The 21,873-nt window shown below is 39.3% G+C and overlaps 2 protein-coding genes across 5 annotated transcripts in view; one reads left to right on the top strand and one right to left on the bottom strand.

Moving 5' to 3' along the window:
• The window catches only part of LOC131430220 (adenylate cyclase type 6), a 387,241-nt gene that overhangs the window by 338,437 nt on the left and 26,931 nt on the right, over positions 1–21,873 (top strand). For all 4 annotated transcript variants that reach the window (XM_058594974.1, XM_058594977.1, XM_058594975.1 and 1 more), the window contains one exon: positions 20,456–20,615. In XM_058594974.1, coding sequence (XP_058450957.1) covers positions 20,456–20,615 — 160 coding nt within the window. The remainder of the gene's footprint in view (positions 1–20,455; positions 20,616–21,873) is intronic.
• Positions 6,777–11,043, bottom strand: LOC131430221 (inactive hydroxysteroid dehydrogenase-like protein 1). Its single transcript, XM_058594978.1, has 5 exons — positions 8,762–11,043; positions 8,300–8,514; positions 8,004–8,237; positions 7,504–7,949; positions 6,777–7,440 (listed from the first exon to the last, which is right to left on the bottom strand). Exons 1-5 carry the CDS (start codon positions 8,890–8,892, stop codon positions 7,354–7,356), a joined length of 1,113 nt encoding a protein of 370 aa, XP_058450961.1. The 5' UTR covers positions 8,893–11,043; the 3' UTR covers positions 6,777–7,353.

The following is a 21,873-nucleotide window of genomic DNA, read 5'->3' as shown; positions in this document are numbered from 1 at the left end:
GTAAAACAGTAAAACAGTAAAACAGTAAAACAGTAAAACAGTAAAACAGTAAAACAGTAAAACAGTAAAACAGTAAAACAGTAAAACAGTAAAACAGTAAAACAGTAAAACAGTAAAACAGTAAAACAGTAAAACAGTAAAACAGTAAAACAGTAAAACAGTAAAACAGTAAAACAGTAAAACAGTAAAACAGTAAAACAATAAAACGGTAAAACAGTAAAACAGTAAAACAGTAAAACAGTAAAACAGTAAAACAGTAAAACAGTAAAACATTAAAACAGTAAAACAGTAAAACAGTAAAACAGTAAAACAGTAAAACAGTAAAACAGTAAAACAGTAAAACAGTAAAACAGTAAAACAGTAAAACAGTAAAACAGTAAAACAGTAAAACAGTAAAACAGTAAAACAGTAAAACAGTAAAACAGTAAAACAGTAAAACAGTAAAACAGTAAAACAGTAAAACAGTAAAACAGTAAAACAGTAAAACAGTAAAACAGTAAAACAGTAAAACAGTAAAACAGTAAAACAGTAAAACAGTAAAACAGTAAACAGTTGATAATCCGATTAGCAATACAATTGCGAAACGATAAATAGAATCTTCAAAACGAACAAAAAAGTAAATCATAATAGCACGACAAAGCAATAAACCACAACGGACTCGCTTAATACCGTCGCTATTTTTCAAACCTCATCGAATATAAATTTTCAATTGTCCTTACTGCAGTTCGCAGGTTTCCGCTTGAAAATGTTATTCGCTATAATGCAGTTGCATCCTCATGCACGAATAATTACAATTGTCATAAGCTCGAAGCAAGGGTGGCAGCACCATACCAGTCAATCCCCCCCCCTACCCTTCGGATCCGTCCAGGCACTCAAGCGCTAGCAGTTTTCAACAGACAAAAAGTTAAACACGTTGTTCGCATCGGAAAGGTACGAGACATACGTACTCCCACAAGGCATGCTGCGATCGCACGAGGCAGGCTGGGGGGCTGCCGTGGGTGCTTGGATTACATATCAAACTATGTTTGAACAGAGCAGTTGGCGGCGTGGTGGGTCCATAAAAAAAAACTGAAAGCGACTATCTCGGAATTGCTTTCCGCCTGCTGCGAGATTGAATTTCAATTAACGCTACATTAAGTGAAACCACGGCAGTTTGGTTATCGCATTTTTTCGATAAAGTTGTGTGTGTGTGTGTGTTGTTTACGGCTTACCAGCGTGGCTCAGTACAAGTTCTGTGATAACAAGTGACATCGGAATGACTGGATATATGTGGGATTCGAGCGACAGGCTCATGTTTTCAGTATCATCGATAATTGACGCAGGGTGAATTACATTAATTAGAATGACATTCCGCGCTGGTCGCATGTTCGGATAATGTATGCAAGTGAGCTTTTCCAATAACATGTTTGCTTAACTCGCACCCGTTCGTTTGTGGCTAATTTGATGAGTTAAACTATCTTGTCTGGGATTTCGTGGACCCAATGCTCTACTGCTCAGGATTTATTTCCATTACTTTGGCTGTTTTTCACGTCAAATTGATAATTTGACGCTAGAACAAAACGCCCCAACGCTTACTTTGATACTGCCCTTTTTCCTGTCTTCCATTAGACAAAAAATAACTTAAGTTTATTTGAACTGATGGTAAATTAACCCTAGAACATTTTCACGACTTGACGTTTTCTATAGGTAAAGGCTCTCGTGGAGAACATTTCTATCTTAGAATTGAAATCTCTCTAAAATTATTAAATTTCAATGTATTTACAAAACCTTTTGCCAAGAAGTTCATGTGGTAATATTTGAGTTTGGTAAATTTTGCCAAAAAAAGTTAAATTTTTGTTAAAACAAGTTTCTGAAGTCTGTCTAAATCCCGTTTTTACCTTTATTTTGTTGGAATACAAATCTACCTTAAAGAGCGTTTGTAGGGTTAAAACCCAAAGCCAGTACAGCAAATTAGAGTCACTACACTTTTGCTCTTTTTTGCTCTCGGTCTAATGACAGTCAATTCCGTTCTTCTAATTTTGGCTCTAACAATTCTGTTTTATATTTTCACAGTTTTTTCCAGTTTCTTGACGGGCATCAGAAGATGTTTAGGGTCGGCTTAGAAGAATAAGAACCTTCAAGTTTCGTTCAGAAAAAAATTAGCAACATTATGAGCAAAAAGAGAAGAGAACAATACTAAAAAAAAGAAAAACAGAGGAGAAAAGGTTTATGTATGCGAATTCTGTTCAGTATCTGGACAGTATCTGGACAGTATCTGGACAGTATCTGGACAGTATCTGGACAGTATCTGGACAGTATCTGGACAGTATCTGGACAGTATCTGGACAGTATCTGGACAGTATCTGGACAGTATCTGGACAGTATCTGGACAGTATCTGGACAGTATCTGGACAGTATCTGGACAGTATCTGGACAGTATCTGGACAGTATCTGGACAGTATCTGGACAGTATCTGGACAGTATCTGGACAGTATCTGGACAGTATCTGGACAGTATCTGGACAGTATCTGGACAGTATCTGGACAGTATCTGGACAGTATCTGGACAGTATCTGGACAGTATCTGGACAGTATCTGGACAGTATCTGGACAGTATCTGGACAGTATCTGGACAGTATCTGGACAGTATCTGGACAGGACAGGACAGGACAGGACAGGACAGGACAGGACAGGACAGGACAGGACAGGACAGGACAGGACAGGACAGGACAGGACAGGACAGGACAGGACAGGACAGGACAGGACAGGACAGGACAGGACAGGACAGGACAGGACAGGACAGGACAGGACAGGACAGGACAGGACAGGACAGGACAGGACAGGACAGGACAGGACAGGACAGGACAGGACAGGACAGGACAGGACAGGACAGGACAGGACAGGACAGGACAGGACAGGACAGGACAGGACAGGACAGGACAGGACAGGACAGGACAGGACAGGACAGGACAGGACAGGACAGGACAGGACAGGACAGGACAGGACAGGACAGGACAGGACAGGACAGGACAGGACAGGACAGGACAGGACAGGACAGGACAGGACAGGACAGGACAGGACAGGACAGGACAGGACAGGACAGGACAGGACAGGACAGGACAGGACAGGACAGGACAGGACAGGACAGGACAGGACAGGACAGGACAGGACAGGACAGGACAGGACAGGACAGGACAGGACAGGACAGGACAGGACAGGACAGGACAGGACAGGACAGGACAGGACAGGACAGGACAGGACAGGACAGGACAGGACAGGACAGGACAGGACAGGACAGGACAGGACAGGACAGGACAGGACAGGACAGGACAGGACAGGACAGGACAGGACAGGACAGGACAGGACAGGACAGGACAGGACAGGACAGGACAGGACAGGACAGGACAGGACAGGACAGGACAGGACAGGACAGGACAGGACAGGACAGGACAGGACAGGACAGGACAGGACAGGACAGGACAGGACAGGACAGGACAGGACAGGACAGGACAGGACAGGACAGGACAGGACAGGACAGGACAGGACAGGACAGGACAGGACAGGACAGGACAGGACAGGACAGGACAGGACAGGACAGGACAGGACAGGACAGGACAGGACAGGACAGGACAGGACAGGACAGGACAGGACAGGACAGGACAGGACAGGACAGGACAGGACAGGACAGGACAGGACAGGACAGGACAGGACAGGACAGGACAGGACAGGACAGGACAGGACAGGACAGGACAGGACAGGACAGGACAGGACAGGACAGGACAGGACAGGACAGGACAGGACAGGACAGGACAGGACAGGACAGGACAGGACAGGACAGGACAGGACAGGACAGGACAGGACAGGACAGGACAGGACAGGACAGGACAGGACAGGACAGGACAGGACAGGACAGGACAGGACAGGACAGGACAGGACAGGACAGGACAGGACAGGACAGGACAGGACAGGACAGGACAGGACAGGACAGGACAGGACAGGACAGGACAGGACAGGACAGGACAGGACAGGACAGGACAGGACAGGACAGGACAGGACAGGACAGGACAGGACAGGACAGGACAGTTAAGTTAGGTTAAGTTAAGTTAAGTTAAGTTAAGTTAAGTTAAGTTAAGTTAAGTTAAGTTAAGTTAAGTTAAGTTAAGTTAAGTTAAGTTAAGTTAAGTTAAGTTAAGTTAAGTTAAGTTAAGTTAAGTTAAGTTAAGTTAAGTTAAGTTAAGTTAAGTTAAGTTAAGTTAAGTTAAGTTAAGTTAAGTTAAGTTAAGTTAAGTTAAGTTAAGTTAAGTTAAGTTAAGTTAAGTTAAGTTAAGTTAAGTTAAGTTAAGTTAAGTTAAGTTAAGTTAAGTTAAGTTAAGTTAAGTTAAGTTAAGTTAAGTTAAGTTAAGTTAAGTTAAGTTTAGATAAGAATCTGTTTTCATGAAATTGATTATAAATGCAGATTAGATTAAATTTTCACAAGAATTCTCGACACAGATTTCACATTTCTAATTGAGCCGCTCAGTACACACATCGATTAACTTCACAAAACGAAAAGTTGCGAAACACGTTGATATATTGTTTTTTTTTTAACTTCCTGTAATAATATGAATTCAAATACATAATGTAGAATACATAATTGCAAATATAGCTTTCATCTAACGGTATATAAAATTAATAAGCAAGAATAGCCAACAAAAATCGTTAGTAATGTTACAGTTTTTTTATGACTGGTGGAGTTAATCGATTTGGCAAATGAAAAAAGTCATAAAGTTCAATTAAGTCTTTACATTTTTAAGTTTTTTATCACAGAAAACGTTAGTTATTATATATATTTTTATCACAGCTTTTCTATTAAAATGAATGTTCGGTGATAATAAATTTTTTGTCATAATTTCATAGCAGCTTTATGTTAGCGGGTATTATTTTTTGGGATGATTCAGCAATATTATAATTTGTTCACTTGTTGATAAGTTTTTATAGTAATCGTGTTTAACAGGAAGAATAAATTTTAGCAAGTCCATCATGTCTCTCCATTTTTCCTTTGTCACAGTTCAACCGTTAGGATATAATTAAGGCTGATCTACTTTATGCTTCAGTTTCTGGCCAAACAAACATGTAGCTTGTATTTTTATCGAATTCATGACATCCAAAAACATATACATATAAATTTACATATATTTATAAGTTTATAAACATATAAATTTCGCTTATAATAAATTACGGATGTGGTCAACTTTGTAAAGGCTAAAGCATTTTCCACGTCAAAAAAAAAATACGAACAATTTTTCCAATGTGGCCATTCGATCGGCAGCAGTGTCCAAATTGTGTGGTCGGTTCTCCTCAAGCTTCCTCTTCATTTGAGCCCAAACGTTCTCAATTGAATTGGCATCGGGCGACTGAGAGGGCCAATCCAAGGTCACGACACAATTTTTATCTCTGGCCCATTCAAGACGTTTTTGCAAATGATTTTCACTGCGAACAGTTCCATACGATATATTTAAGCCATTTTTGGTTAGTTTTGAAGCACCTTCGTGCAAAGTTGATGTCAGATTCTTCAAAAACAGGTCACAAATCACATTTTCGTTATTTTCCGACAATCTCACAAACTGTTTCGACTTTTGTATGTATTTCGCCGCGGCAGCTTGGGTCATTTTGGAACCGTGTGTATGCGATTTTGTTACGAATATTATTGAGAGGGAGAGAGCATCTTCGGTTGTTTAAAAACAAATACACGGCCAGAACAGATACAGCGTTACTGAAATTTACATTATAGTATGGAGTTAATCGAAATGGCTTCTGAAATAAATTACTTATTATTCAATGGTCAAAACAATTTGTCATCTAACGGTGCTAATCATTATTATTCAGGAAAGTTTTTATAAATATGAAAAGTTAATACTACAGGGTGATTTTTTAAGAGCTTGAGAACTTTTTTAAACAATAAAACGCATAAAATTTGCAAAATCTCATCGGTTCTTTATTTTAAACGTTAGATTGGTACATGACATTTACTTTTTGAAGATAATTTCATTTAAATGTTGACCGCGGCTGCGTCTTAGGTGGTCCATTCGGAAAATCCGCTTTTTTATCGACAAATTTTGTTCAGCGATGAGGCTCATTTCTGATTGAATGGCTACGTAAATAAGCAAAATTGCCGCATTTGGAGTGAAGAGCAACCAGAAGCCGTTCAAGAACTGCCAATGCATCCCGAAAAATGCACTGTTTGGTGTGGTTTGTACGCTGGTGGAATCATTGGACCGTATTTTTTCAAAGATGCTGTTGGACGCAACGTTACAGTGAATGGCGATCGCTATCGTTCGATGCTAACAAACTTTTTGTTGCCAAAAATGGAAGAACTGAACTTGGTTGACATGTGGTTTCAACAAAATGGCGCTACATGCCACACAGCTCGCGATTCTATGGCCATTTTGAGGGAAAACTTCGGAGAACAATTCATCTCAAGAAATGGACCGGTAAGTTGGCCACCAAGATCATGCGATTTGACGCCTTTAGACTATTTTTTGTGGGGCTACGTCAAGTCTAAAGTCTACAGAAATAAGCCAGTAACTATTCCAGCTTTGGAAGACAACATTTCCGAAGAAATTCGGGCTATTCCGGCCGAAATGCTCGAAAAAGTTGCCCAAAATTGGACTTTCCGAATGGACCACCTAAGACGCAGCCGCGGTCAACATTTAAATGAAATTATCTTCAAAAAGTAAATGTCATGTACCAATCTAACGTTTAAAATAAAGAACCGATGAGATTTTGCAAATTTTATGCGTTTTATTGTTTAAAAAAGTTCTCAAGCTCTTAAAAAATCACCCTATATATCAAGAGCTTTGACATTTAAATTTAAGATTTTTCAAAAAGTAGAGTTAATGTCTTGATGCTCCGAGTTTTCCTTTTATCGTTCACTTCGTCCCACTTTGATAGATCCTTTACTTTCTGTTTAAACATAAACAGATGATTCGGAAAAGAAATGTTTTTCGAAGCCGTTATTTGAAACACTAAACCACATTTGTATACGGTGTCACTTCAAAACAAACAAAACAATAATCCATGAATTGTTTATTTTTTCCGGCATCACTGACGGTACAGTCACAATCAAAATCGTTCACAAGAGAAACGTGGAAACACCGATAACCAATCACGTTGCGTTCCTTTTTCAAACTTTTCGGCAGGCCTACTTGGATCGCGGTTTAGAACACTTTTTCACGCTAAGAGCCATTTTGAAACGCACTTTGTCACGAAATGGGTGTCGCAGTCGATGCAGTTTCCGGTTCGTCTTTTCGGTTGTTTTTGGATGATGAATAAAAAAGTTCGTAAACGATCGGTTTGTCATCCAATAAGTGGATTTATTTTTCCAAAAGTCAACAACTTAGTGCATGTTATTAGCTGTACTTTTCATTACCCCACCCATAATTCGTACAACTAGTTTCCTAGGAAGAAGCGGATACCAACAGACCTGCAATGAAACTCCAGTAATAGTTTTACATTTTTTCTTTTAAAAACTAAATCAAATTCCTACCTGTAAACTGTGAAACCAGTGGCCACAGGTATGCCACGTTTTCCCAATCAAGAATACACCAATTCTAGCGACTTGTTCAGGACTTAGAATCACCACATACCAGGGCATTTTGTCGTAGAACGTTTGGCTGAGGTTCGTCCGCACCATGGCCGGTGTCACCAGTTGACATTCGACGCCCGTTCCACGTAGTTCTTCCTGCAGACCCTGGCTTAAGTGGCTCACGTAGGACTTTGTTGCAGCGTAAGCTGCCATGTATGCCAGTGGAATGAGCCCGGAAGTGGATCCTATATTGACCACTATTCCCCGCCGTCGGGCCTTCATTTCCGGTAAGACCATTCGTGTTAACATGGTGGTAGACATCATGTTGATGTGAATCAAATCGAGAAGATCCGATTCGGAAGTTTGATCAAAGTGGGCCAGCTGTGGCAGGAAACCAACGTTGTTGACTGCATGGAAATGTAAACAAGTGAGTGAAAACATAACCGAATTTCATAACAAACCAAGCAATCCGATGTCTAATCCTGTCAGTTGCTTCCGTAAGCGATCGTAGATCTCCGGGCCGTTGGAAAAATCCATGGCAATCCAGTCCGTCTGAACGCCATACTTTTGATGAAGTTCATCAGCTACTTTGATCAGTTTCGATTCGGTTCGAGAAATTAGCATGATCTTCAATCCTTTCCGTGCCAAATTTTCCGCGTAACACTTGCCGATTCCGTCCGTTGCGCCGGTAATCACTGAAAGCAAACCAGTTAAGTTAGTTTGGAAACTCGAAATCGGCCGACTTCCGCTTATGTACCTGCCCACGGTCCATAGCGAACCGAAAGTTTCTCCTGCCGTACCAAACACCGAATCGAACCCCAAACAATGTTCGCCAGGGGCTCCAAAATGTAGTAATAAAGCCACAGAATGCTGGCATAAACACCGATCCAGCAAAACAATTCCTTCACCACAGAAAACATCTTCGGAACTGATTTGTTCGCACTCGAGATGTCGGCCACCGCCACCTGGCACCTGGTTGGCAGTAGACAAAAAATGTAATGTAATGATTCATTAAAGCTAGCGGAATGCAAATCAACTGGTTTAGAATAGGAGAAGCTGAAACGCCAGGTCATCGGTCCGTGAGCATTCAACATCAAGTACACGAGGGCGCGTTCATAAAAACAAGTTTTTTTTTCTTCTAACGGCTAGCGTTTTGTTTGATATCCAGGCACGAATATTACTGGGAGGCAGAAAAAAAAACTCTGTTGCCGAACCTTACCTTTGAACACAAAAAAAATTTTGCAATATTATCGAAGCGTTAAATGAATCACGTAATTTGTGTACGTTCCCATGCAGGCCAAAAACGTATTTTAACCGGAGACTTATACATTTTGTGCGCAAACGTAGCATGCGAGTGCAATTCAGTCCGAGTGCTCCGATTTACTCATCATCTCATCGATTGAGGAACTAACTCGCGTGAGATCCAGGGTTGAAAATAATCTCTTAATTAATATGCCTAATTATGAGAATTATTATTGTATGCAACAGAAAATCTTGAATCTTGATCGATTCGTACGTGTTGTTCTCGCGCGTTACACGCACCGACATCTCGGGCCCAGCCTCGGCAGATTGGAAGCATGACGGACAAAATTGTGCACATGTTTTGTTTCCGAAACAATCGACCGCAGGTCTATTAGAGAATGACCTTGCTCGATCATCGAGAGAAGAAGAGTAATGGTGATGGTCAAAATATATAAATACACGTTTGTGTGCATTGTTTTAACCATTTGAAGAAGATTTCCAAACGGATTTGCGATTATGGCTCTATAGAACGTCTCACGCAAAAAAATGTTGCAAAAATAAATGAATTCTGGGTAATTCAAACGAGTTTTTTTTTGATAAAGTGATAATAACAATTGAGGTTTGGTTCAACCGATGTTTTTTTAAACAACATTTGTTCGAAACAAACACAGATTACAGATATACAGGCTCGAACAAAATATTTTCAAAATCCTGTGTAAATTTAAAATTTGCTATACGTTGGAAACACTACTGCCATCTACTCGATTATTCGCCGTGGTCTTTCAAAACGATCCACTACGTTCCGGAACGATAACCAAATCCTCCTGCCTGTTATAGAAATATTCCAACTACAACAATTTTAACACTTATCACACGATTTCCAAGAGTGTTAAAGGCTACTTTTTTCCATGTCGCATAAGTCACACGAGAATTCGATCGGAATAAAACAAAAATAAACTTGTCGTTTTACCCAACAACAAAACAAAAATCTAGCGTGAATTGAATGTTGCACCAAAAAATGATGGCTCAGTGAAAGCGGCACCCAAACCGTGGTGGCACCTCGTGGCGATTGTGGTGACATCTGCAAGTGTTCGCCACGCTGATTGAACAAATTTTACACACAGTTCATATGTGAGTCTGTATACCTGTTATCTGTGCCCGAAGATGTCTCTGTATGTGATATTGAACATTTTGTTAGACTCTAAGACTTGCTATTTTTATGTTTAGAAACGTTTTCTGCCTTTCTCACATAGAAAGGTTATGCAATCACTTGAAAAACCGACTAGTAAAAATTGGCCCGGACTCAGTTCATCGAGCTGAGCAATGTCTATGTGTGTGTGTATGTGTCAAATAATCTCACTAGGTTTTCTCGGAGATGGCAGAACCGATTTTGACAAACTTAGATTCAAATGAAAGGTCTCATGGTCAGAGCCGGTGAAACATGTTAAGCCCAGGTGGGTAATTGTAGTACCGGGAGGAACACTCGTCTCGTGAATCGAACGGCGCACCAAACAAATCCATAAACGGTCCAACCGTCTACCCACACTCGGATCCATTAAAAACAAAGAAGTCAATGCATCAGAGATACAGAGAGCTGTTCGGTACTGTTTAGTCGCAATAAAAAGATTTCTTGCGTAGGTATGAACCAGTGGACGAAACATGGATCTACCGTTTTTCTTCGGAGTCATATCAGACATTCAGATGGAGAAAGACGTCCGAAAACACAACAGGTAGCAGGAAAAATCATGGCGGCAGTTTTCAGATGCTCGAGGTATAATTAAAATCGACTATCTTGAAAAGGAAAGAGCCATCAAAAGTGATTATTGCATTGAGTTATTGATGAGTTTGATGTACGACAACTGAAGGACGGCCTCATATGAAGAAAGAATTCAATAAATTGGGCTCCAATCTGTTTCCTCACCCACCATATTCTCAAGAGCCTAGTACCCAGCGACCAATTGTCCTTTGCTGATCTCAAAAAGATACTCCAGGGAAAAATATTTGGCAAGAATGAGAGAGTCATCGCCGCGGTTGAAGCCTATTTTGAGGCCATCCACAAATCATTCTATAAGCTTGGTATCGAAAATTTGGAAAAGTGCTGGAATGATTGAATTGCATTCGAATCTGATTATGTTGACAAATAAAAAAGATTCTTGCACAAGAGATGATATTTTCCTTGATTTCCTGGACTTTTTGATGTGTCAGCAACCTTCTTTACGGTAGTATCGAACCGCATAGAGTGCAAGTCGATTCGATGCTAAATTTTATTTTGTGTGAGTGATTTTAATGAATGCCAGAGCATTCATTCAACGGCAAAATTCGTATGGAAACCGTGAATTTATGTATACGAAACTTTCGTATCTGTTAGAAGAAACCACGGGAATGGTTCGGGAAACAAGGAAATAAGGCATGGTTAATTACTAATTGAAGTTTCAATCACCAATTATCTAAAATATGTAGATTTATTTACTCGAATTGATGCGTAGGAATATTTTCATTCGTAGATTGTTATGCTGACCGGCCCTGCTCATGGTCCCATACGGAATTCCTGCATTTCATCCGGATCCGACTGCCTGTTCAGAAGTTATATGGTAAAGTGTGTCCAATATTGTACACCGTCACCTAAACCGGCGGAACAAAAAACGTAAACAAATTTCTAAACTGGTCTCAAAACCGTTATTCCCAATCTTAGGATCAAATGAAAGGTCTTATTTTTTTTTCATAAATACGTTTATTTCTTAAGGCAGTTTACATAAGTTTTTCTTCGCCGTAGCATCACTTTTACATAATATTCTTATCCTAATTTAATTCTAACATAGTCGCAACGTTTTGAATTTATTAAAACATATTCTCTCATAGCTTAAATATCATCTTAGGTAACTCGTCATTAATTATGAAATCTACTCGGAAATATTATTTGAACCAAACGATTAACTTCTATAAATTATAAAATGAGCTGTTATTTTCAGACATTTTGTTGATAATTTCATAAACTGTTTCGAGTTTGTTTGTATCATTACATAATTTTTATTCTAATTTAGCTATTGGTTGAACTCATGGACGCAGCTGGGATCAGAACTAAGTCTTAAAAGGGGCCTTTATTAAATTGAAACTCCAATTTTCTTTATGAAATGATAAATAAGTTTCATGTATGAAAGGTCACGACAAGCAAGAATGTCTCGAACTGGGATATTGGATAGTCTACCTTGGGTACGCAAAGAATTTATTAGTTGAGATCTGACATCACGATACTCCACGCATGTCCAAACGACATGATCAATATCCCGATAACCTTCTCCGCAAGCACAATGATTAGTCTCGAAGAGCCCAATTCGAAGGAGATGTGCATCTAACGTGTAGTGATTGGACATGAGTCTGGACATCACACGAATGAAATCCCTACTCACATCCAGTCCCCTGAACCATGCCTTTGTCGATATTTTCGGAATAATTGAGTGCATCCACCGACCCAGATCATCTCTATCCCAAGAAGCTTGCCAGCTGGCAAGTGTTCTTTGGCGAGACGAGCTATAGAATTCGTTGAAAGCAATCGGTCGCTCATAAATTTCACCCTCAATAGCACCACGTTTGGCTAAAATATCGGCTCTTTCATTGCCAGGAATGGAGCAATGAGCCGGGACCCAGACTATAGTGATTAGATAATTATTGTTCAATATGTCGTTCAGGCACTGTTTTATTTTGCCCAGGAAAAACGGTTCAGTCTTGCCAGCAGCATTTGAGCGAATGGCTTCAATTGCACTCAGACTATCTATGAAAAGAAAATAATGGTTTGGAGATAATGTGATGATTACACTCAAACTATAATGAACTGCTGCTAGCTCTGCTATATAAACAGATGCAGGTTCTTGAAGCCTAAATGAGGCCGAAACATTATTGTTGAACATACCAAACCCTGTCGCTTCTTCAATTCGCGATCCGTCCGTATAAAACATTTTCTCAGAGTCAATATGCCTGAACTTACTTGAAAATATTTTTGGGATTTCCGTCGAGCGTAGATGATCCGGGATTCCACGCACTTCACGCTGCATGGATGTATCGAAAAATAAAGTTGAGTCAGGGGCACTTAGGATGCTGACACGGATAGGAATATATCTTGAAGGGTTGATTTCCTGTGACATATGGTTAAAATATACTGTCATAAATTTTGTTTGAGATCGAAGCTCGACTAGTCGTTCGAAATTATTAATTACCATGGGATTCAGCACCTCACATCTTATTAGCAGGCGTGATGAAAGCTCCCAAAATCGATCTTTTAATGGAAGAACTCCCGCCAGAACTTCAAGACTCATTGTATGTGTCGAATGCATGCAGCCTAAGGCAATTCGCAAACAACGGTACTGAATTCGCTCAAGTTTGATAATATGAGAGTTTGCAGCGGAACGAAAACAAACGCATCCATATTCCATCACTGAAAGTATCGTTGTCTGATACAATTTTATTAGATCTTGTGGATGAGCACCCCACCATGACCCTGTTATTGTTCGAAGAAAATTTACTCTTTGTTGGCATTTTGTAATCAGAAACCTTATGTGTCCTCCCCACGTGCATTTGGAATCAAACCACACCCCGAGGTATTTGAAAGTCAAAACCTGTTTGATCATTCTTCCCATCATATGGAGCTGAAGCTGCGCGGGATCATGCTTTCTTGAAAAGACGACCAGCTCTGTTTTCTCCGCAGAGAATTCGATACCAAGATGAACAGCCCAAACGGACAAGTTATCTAAGGTATCTTGCAATGGTTTATGCAGATCAATAGCTTTGGGCCCAGTAACTGAAACCACGCCATCATCTGCCAATTGTCTTAGTGTACATGGGGTTACTAGACAGCTGTCAATGTCATTCACGTAAAAATTATAGAGGAGCGGACTGAGGCATGAGCCTTGCGGGAGACCCATGTAGCTAATTCTGAATGTTGCCAAATCGCCATGTGAAAAATACATGCACTTCTCTGACAAAAGGTTGTGCATTTAATTATTTATAACCGCTGGAAGTCCATGTTGGTGGAGCTTGTCTGAAAGAACATCAATGGAAACTGAATCAAATGCTCCTTTAATGTCTAAAAATACAGATGCCATTTGTTGTTTTTGAGCGAAGGCTATTTGGATGTCAGACGAAAGTAATACAAGGCAATCATTCGTCCCTTTATTTCTACCGAAGCCAAACTGAGTATCTGACAACAAACCGTTCGTCTCGACCCAAGTGTCGAGATGTCGTAGAATAATTTTTTCGAACAATTTTCTGATGCAGGACAACATCGCAATGGGTCTATATGAGTTGTGATTGGAAGCTGGTTTCCCCGGCTTTTGAATGGCGATAACTTTCACTTGTCTCCAGTCAGGTGGAACAATATTTTGCTCAAGAAACTTGTTGAACAATTCCAACAAACGTCTTTTTGCGAGATCGGGCAGATTATTCACCAAGTTGAATTCAATTCTGTCCAACCTAGGAGCATTATTGTTACAAGACAAGAGTGCTATTTAATTATATCATTGAAAAGGGCCTGTCAATGGAACCATTATTTGGGGTAGACTTCTGAGTAGGAACGGATTCGGGGCAAACTTTCCTAGCAAAGTCAAATATTCATTGGTTCGAGTATTCCTCACTCTCATTACCTACGTTACGATTCCTCATTCGTCTGGCCGTGTTCCAAAGAGTGCTCATTGAGGTTACTCTTGACAAACCTTCGACAAAATGTCTCCAATAGCTACATTTTTTGGCTCGAAGTATGCTCTTGTACTTGGTTTCCAAAAGCAAGAATTTTTCAAAGTTTTGAGTATTTCCTCCTCCTCGTTTTCCGTTTGGCATCTGAGCATTCTTTGTCTCACCAAGGTTTTGGATGCCTTCTGTTAGTCGTCGGACCTAGAAATCGTTTGGTTTGGGCTTGCATAGTCGAATAACTATATCAGGAATGTTGGTTTGGGCATGCATCCGCTACATAGAATGCAACATGCTCACCAGCATGGAAAGTCTCCTACAACCATGTATACAACATTGAAAAAGCTTTCTCATAAAAGCAATCCAAAGGATGGTCCTAATGGCGATGACAGGAGCATGCCGCTCTAGTGGCGCTTCTGTGCATCAAACTGTGTGTTCCTAAAACAAGAAGCATTATCTTGTGCATACCGTCTTAAGGTTACAGGGCTTTGGAACAGTAACCCATTAGATTATGCTACCAGCCACACTCGTTTGCGGTCTCAAATGGTTACCTGGGATGAGTATTTACTCGATCCTAGCGACCTAACTTTCACATGCAGTTTTCCTTTCAAAACATTCAATGTGAGCTATCCTCTTCGTGAGGAATGGTTGACTGGTTGTCTCGAACGACAACTTGATGAACACATAGTTTGTTATACGGACGGTTCTCTGATGAATGGTCGTGCTGGTACTGGTGTCTATTGTCGTGAAATGAGGCTGGAGCAGTTTCATTCATTTGGTAGATACTGTACTGTGTTCCAAGCAGAAATCTACGCGATTCGGTGTGGAGTACAACCGACAATAAACGAATTTATTTTTGTTCCGACAGTCAGGCAGCCTTAAAAGCACTCAGTTCGAATGACTCACGGTCGAATCTAGTGATCGCATGTCGAACTCAAATTGAAGACCTCAGCATTTCAAATGCTGTTTACTTCTTATGGGTACCCGGCCATTCTGGTATTACTGGAAATGAATGGGCTGATGAGTTGGCTAGAGTTGGTGCAACGAATGATTTCGTTGGAGTTTTACCACTTTCAACTAGTTGGATAAAGCACAAGATTCGTTCTTGGACTGCATCCAAACATGCCAGTTACTGGCGCAGCTTGCAAACTTGCGCTCAGACAAAGGCATTTCTACTAGATTTAAATCTGAAAACGTCAAAGTGTCTACTGCATTTTTCCAAGCATCATTGCAGTATTCTGGTCAGAGCTCTTACTGGACATTGAAAACTCAATTATAACATGGCTACTATTCAACGTGCTGAGTATTATTCGTGTGATTTGTGTGAATGCGATTGCGGTACTTCATATCATCTGATATGTAACTGTCCGCATTGACGCAGCTACGTATCCGGGTTTTTGGTTCTCCATACATGGTTGAGTCTGTGTATGCGGAGCTAAAATTAAAGGATATTCTCTCGTTTCTCACCAAATGTGATAAGGAGCTATAGTCAGAAGGGTTAATCGTTCTTCCTGGAGTGTATGAATTCTTTCTGTATTGACCTTAAAAAGGTATTAGCAGATTGTTTGGCATCCTGCGAATCGTTCTTCATTCTTCCGGAAATGCAGAATGGTGTCGCTCTTGTAAAATCTCTAAATCCTCTCGGGGGTTGGAGGTTTTATTAACTGTGCATTTTGGCACCCGCAGATCGTTCAGCATACTCTTGGGGATCCAGAACGATTTGTTTTTTTTTTTATGTTTTGTGCTGTTTTTTCACCTCACTCACTTCACAATTTCCTTCCATGTTCCTTTTGTCCTTTCCTTCCCATCAGGAAATTGATGAGAAGCTACGGCAATGTACAAATCTCCAAATAACTAGGGTAACTTGCCACTTGAGTCAATTAGTTCTGATTCCTGATTCCTGAAGTATATGAAGAGATATTCGGATAAAGTTCTGCCCATTCTTGTACAGGGCAAATTTGGAAAAGGCGCCCCATAGTGAAGTAAGTCGTATTCACGACAAAAAATTACAGGTGCGCAATGTCAGAGATTTAACTGGATGTCGTGAATACGAAAACGAAACTGGCCCGCTTCCTTCACACTTCCGAATACCAGTTATTTGATCGATTGTGTGAATTGTGCAAGCTTGCCCTTTTTTTAATAACAATAATAATAATAATAATAATAATAATAATAATAATAATAATAATAATAATAATAATAATAATAATAATAATAATAATAATAATAATAATAATAATAATAATAATAATAATAATAATAATAATAATAATAATAATAATAATAATAATAATAGTAATAATAATAATAATAATAATAATAATAATAATAATAATAATAATAATAATAATAATAATAATAATAATAATAATAATAATAATAATAATAATAATAATAATAATAATAATAATAGTACCACGATTGTTAGTATTATTATTATTTCATTATTTTACGACTATTCGTGCGCATTTTTACCTTTTTTTATATATATAAAAAATAGGTATAGAATTCGCTCAAACTTTCGAAAAATTTTCCGAGGCCCGGAGGGCCGAATGTCATATACCAATCGATTCAGCTCGACGAACTGAGCAAATGTCTGTGTGTGTGTGTGTGTGTGTGTGTGTGTGTGTGTGTGTGTGTGTGTGTGTGTGTATGTGTGTGTGTCTGTATGTGTGTTGTCAACTAAGAGGTCGAGATCTCAGAGATGGCTGGACCGATTTTGATCAAACTAGTCGCAAATGAAAGGTCTCCCCGTCACCCAGAACGCTATTGAATGGTTTTAAGATCGGATGTTTACTTTTTGAGTTATACGAAGTTTTATGTCAAAATTTTCAGTTTTTTGACAGTATCTGTCACAATTGACCTTGAAAACAGAATATGTTTTCAGACTTAGATTCCGCACGGTAATAGCTATCCAACAAGCCATAGATTGTTAAAATCCGTCCATTTTTAACGGAGATATCGAATTTTTTGTGTAAGCGACTTTTCCCCTTATTCCAGCAGTATAAGTTCTGAGCGCTGTATGGCAAAGAAAGGCTTGAGAGCTACGTAAAACACGATTTTTTATACTGTTACATACAATAGTTTCTAAGTACCAAAAAGACTGTGAACAGCATTATTTTTCATGACATTTTGCCTCGGACCAATTTTAGCACGGTTCGTTTTTGGCAACATAATCGTTCGAATATGACATATTGGAAAGATGGCAGTACTTCCGAATTCAGAACATTTTCATAATTATATTGATTTAAACTGCTTACAGCTGAATGCTGGAAGAACATAACACCCATATACCATTCGAATCAGTTCGTCGAGATCAGCAAATGCGTATGTGACAAATAATTTCACTCAATTTTTTACCTTATTTTCGAAGATGACTCAACCGTTTTCTACAAACTCAGATTCATATGAAAATTCGTATGCTCCTAAACAAGGTTCCTGAATTATGTTTGGATCCGACTTCTGGTTCCGGAACTACAGGATGATATGTGAAACGAAATTAAAATTGTGTAACTTATTTTCCACGTAGATGGCTGAACCGATCTAAGATTCAAATGATATCTAAGAATCATCTAAGATTTGCTGATTTGAATAGTCGACAACCAAATAAACTTATTTCAGTTTTAGTGGTATTCAGTTTTCGATTCGGAAGGCACCCAACAATTTAACTCGTACTACGATTTCTCAAAGATGTCTATACTGATTTTTAAACATATTGAAACAAATGTAAACTAATCAGGTGAATTTGTCTGATTTCAGCTACACCGATTTTCGAATTCCGGCTCCAGTATCGAATCGTTTCTCAAAGCTCAATCGTTTTCTCAAATAAAGCCAAATCGAATTTCAGAAAAAAATTCAAATTAAAATAAACTTATAGTCCCACACAAAATTAATTAATTTTATTCAATGCTGACTTCCGATTCTGGAATTACAGGAGGATGAATTTTTAAAATTAAAACCGATATAGAAGATGAAAATCCCGAAAAGCTTCAAAGTTGGACTCAAAACTATTGCAATTTATTCGTCATATGGCCATACGAATCGGTTTGGTTTATGCTGGTTCCTGAATACCGGCTCTGGAAGTATCTTAAATTACCGTAAATTCTAAAATGGAACTCACGTCGACATATCATGAAAAGTTTAATCGATTGCAACCTTTTTAGATAGAGTAATGAGTGATTAAAATGTCAAATTGCAGCTTAAAACGACGGTCATTAAAATAATGTCATGAAAACCGAAGAATATTCATGAAAAAAACACATGCGGATTGATAAAAAAAGGTATCATCTCACTGATAGGTGGATTAAGCACGTTTTTTGTCGTGAATACGACTTACTTTACTATGGGGTGGCTTTTCAAAATTTACCTTAGAGAGTGATAAGTTTTTGATCGTGAATATCTCTTCTTGTATCTAATGTATCAACATAATTTTGGCTACATGCGATCGAAAATATGATCACAATTTCAACTTTTCTGAAATGTTTGATATCAACGAGTATCAAAAGTGACGCTTGTTTGCCTTTCCCCGATCAGATGCACATAACAAAATCATAACACAAGTATATCAACAGTTGATATGTAAAACATTTTGTGTTATTTTGAGATATTTATCAAATAAAAACAGTTGAAAGTTAAAATTTATGTAAACAATATAATAACAAAATCAGTTATGATGGTTTATTTTCATTCACAAGACTCATAATAAAGTTCATTAATTGGAAAAATGAGTTCTTCCGTTGCTTCATATCGAAATATAATAATCAGAATTTCAAAGAACTAAAAGAAGAAACCAGATTACTAAATAAATTATTCATTTAATAAAAAATATCATTCAACAATTTTGGATTGAAACGATGCTAAAAGTTGACTGTGATATAGTTTTTCGGTGTCGAATTTGCTATCTAATTTATCACAACTGTTGTTATAAACTTCTGCTTTCGGACGTTACAAACGTTTTTAAAACCTATTACGAATTACGGTTTTGATTGTAGGCCGACATGGTATGTTCATGCAAACTTTTTCTATCCTGTCTGGCACACTTTTTAATATAGTTAGATAATTATATTATAACGCTTCGTTTACTTATCTTGAATATACTTCTGATGTTATTTGTTTTTCAAGAAAGTTAGAAATTCCACATAGAAAAAAATTTTCGCCTACAGACTACAGCAGTTTTACACTCGAGTGTTTTGACCAATTTCGTAGATTCAAGGAATACAACACCGGTGAAAAATTACAGGTGTTCAATAATCATAATCGAAAGATCCAATTAACTTTCACCACATTTGCTATTGTCGCATCTTCACCAACCATGGAATGATTGCTTCCGCTGTGTTTTTTTTTCGTCACCTTCATCGCCGTTGTTGAGTAGGGCCCAATTAGGAGCGATTGCTTGAAGAGAAAAAAAAATTCCCCCTGTCAAAAAAGGTCACAGCTGTGGTGTCACAAAAGCGTGTAACAAAGGCAGGTTAAACTGGTGAAAAAGAAGCAGTTTTTTTTTCGAGGGTGGGTGGCCGTGCGCTAAGTATTCCGGCAAACAGACACCATCCCGAGCAGTAAATCACGGTTCCACAGGTTCCGTTGGTTCTTCGGGTTGATACCTGTGAGCTTCACTCCAACCTGTTGCAATCTTTTACACCTTCGCTGTCAGGCGAAACAGGAGCGAAAAAAACCCTCATGTTGACTCTTTAACAACAGTAATGGAAGGAAAACATTCGCAATGAATTTACCATCGCAGCAGATTTTGAACTTTGTATCTCCATCGAGCACACACACACATGCTCCAGTTTTCAGCACTTGAAAGAAGTCGCACGGCGTCGTCGACGTCGTCGCGTAGCTTTCGAAACAGGTGACATTGTGCAAACAGACGCCGGGAACCCTCAGTTGCAAGCCGTTTGCGGAATGTTTAAACAGTGTCGCTGTGTCGAATGGGAAACAGTTAACAGTTGCTTCATAGAATGACATTCTTTTTTTCTCTCTATATTTTCCGTTGCAGAAAGTTCACATCGTCTGGAGGGTGTACCGTGATTGCGATCTACATCATTTACACAATGCTTCCGATTCGGCTGCGAGAAGCCGTCGTTGGTGGGACTCTGCTCTCGCTGACGCACGTCCTGCTGACGTTTTACATGAACGATACCGACGATCACGAGGTGGTGAGTACCAGTGTATGTATGTGTGTGTGTGTGGTGTGTGTTTGCTCTTGCTACTGTTAACTGTAATTTTTCACTGTCAATACGAGTGTCATTCTCGAGTGTCACACCCAGCAGGGCTTAGCGTCAACAGTGGCAAGGATAACGACGAATGCGAAACCTACCGACCGAAGGGAAACTTCAATGGCTGCAGGTTTTTCTATTAGTATGATTGATATACTGTTCGTTTGTTTTGTTTACAGTATCACTGTTTGAAGGTGATATCGAGTGAACTCTTAAATATTGAGATGGGTGACGTTTCAAAGGCGCACACTACGATCTCGAAACTTAACAGTATCTCTTATGGTGTTTTCTCTTGAAGCTGAACATTTGTCGCAGCCTACACAGCACGAAAAAACCCTAAAGATGTGAAAATATGTCATGTCTGCACTCAAATAAAAATTCACGTTCGATTCACTTGAAAAATCACGTAGAATGGTTTCAAATGTCAAATTGAATATTTTACGTGACGAAAATGAATGTTATACGAACATTGTAACCGTTACCTCTATTCCAAAATGCAGTATAAAACTTGGTGATTTTTGCGCCACTCTCGCGGATACCGAGAGATCACCAGTCGCGTTTAGTTGCCCGACTATGTTGTTTTAGCATGAGATTCCTCAGGGGAATTAGCTCGAACGGTTACTAAGTTACGTTTAACAAAACTAGAAAAACTTCTAAATTCAACTTCGCCAAAATACCACCTTGTCACAATAACCAATCGTTCACACTTTTCCGGTACCTGCAACAAATAATCGACTCGAGAACAAAATACCAAAGTGGAGAAAAACCAACGGAAGTAAGAGTGAGTTCTTACAAAAGGATTCTGCTCAAAGGCAACGGAAACTAGAAAACGTAAATTTTAAACTTATATTTTTCATTCCACTCGGTATATTATAAACGGACGTTCAGGTAGGACAATTGTTTTATACGACGGCAAGAAAACGTTTACATGGCCATGAAACTTGGTGACATACCTGCGCAGGTTTTTAGCAGCAACGATGGTGACGGAAACAGCTCCAAAGCCGACTCTAGGGGTCGGCGATGCCGGCTGGCGGGTAAAGATGGCGTGACCAGTGATGGCGACTCATGTGCGTATGGCCGAACTAAAGGTGCGGAGTGTGGTTCGGCTGGACGGAAGACTTCCGATTTTTCTCGACAAGAGCTTCTGCAACGCTAGGAAGCCGTGCAGACCCGGGATTATCCGCAGTAGTGGCCAACG

This window comes from Malaya genurostris, chromosome 2 (assembly GCF_030247185.1).
Source record: "Malaya genurostris strain Urasoe2022 chromosome 2, Malgen_1.1, whole genome shotgun sequence".
Classification (NCBI taxonomy): Eukaryota; Metazoa; Arthropoda; class Insecta; order Diptera; family Culicidae; genus Malaya; species Malaya genurostris.
Note: the sequence above shows the minus strand (reverse complement) of the source record. Positions and strands in the feature narration are given on the sequence as shown.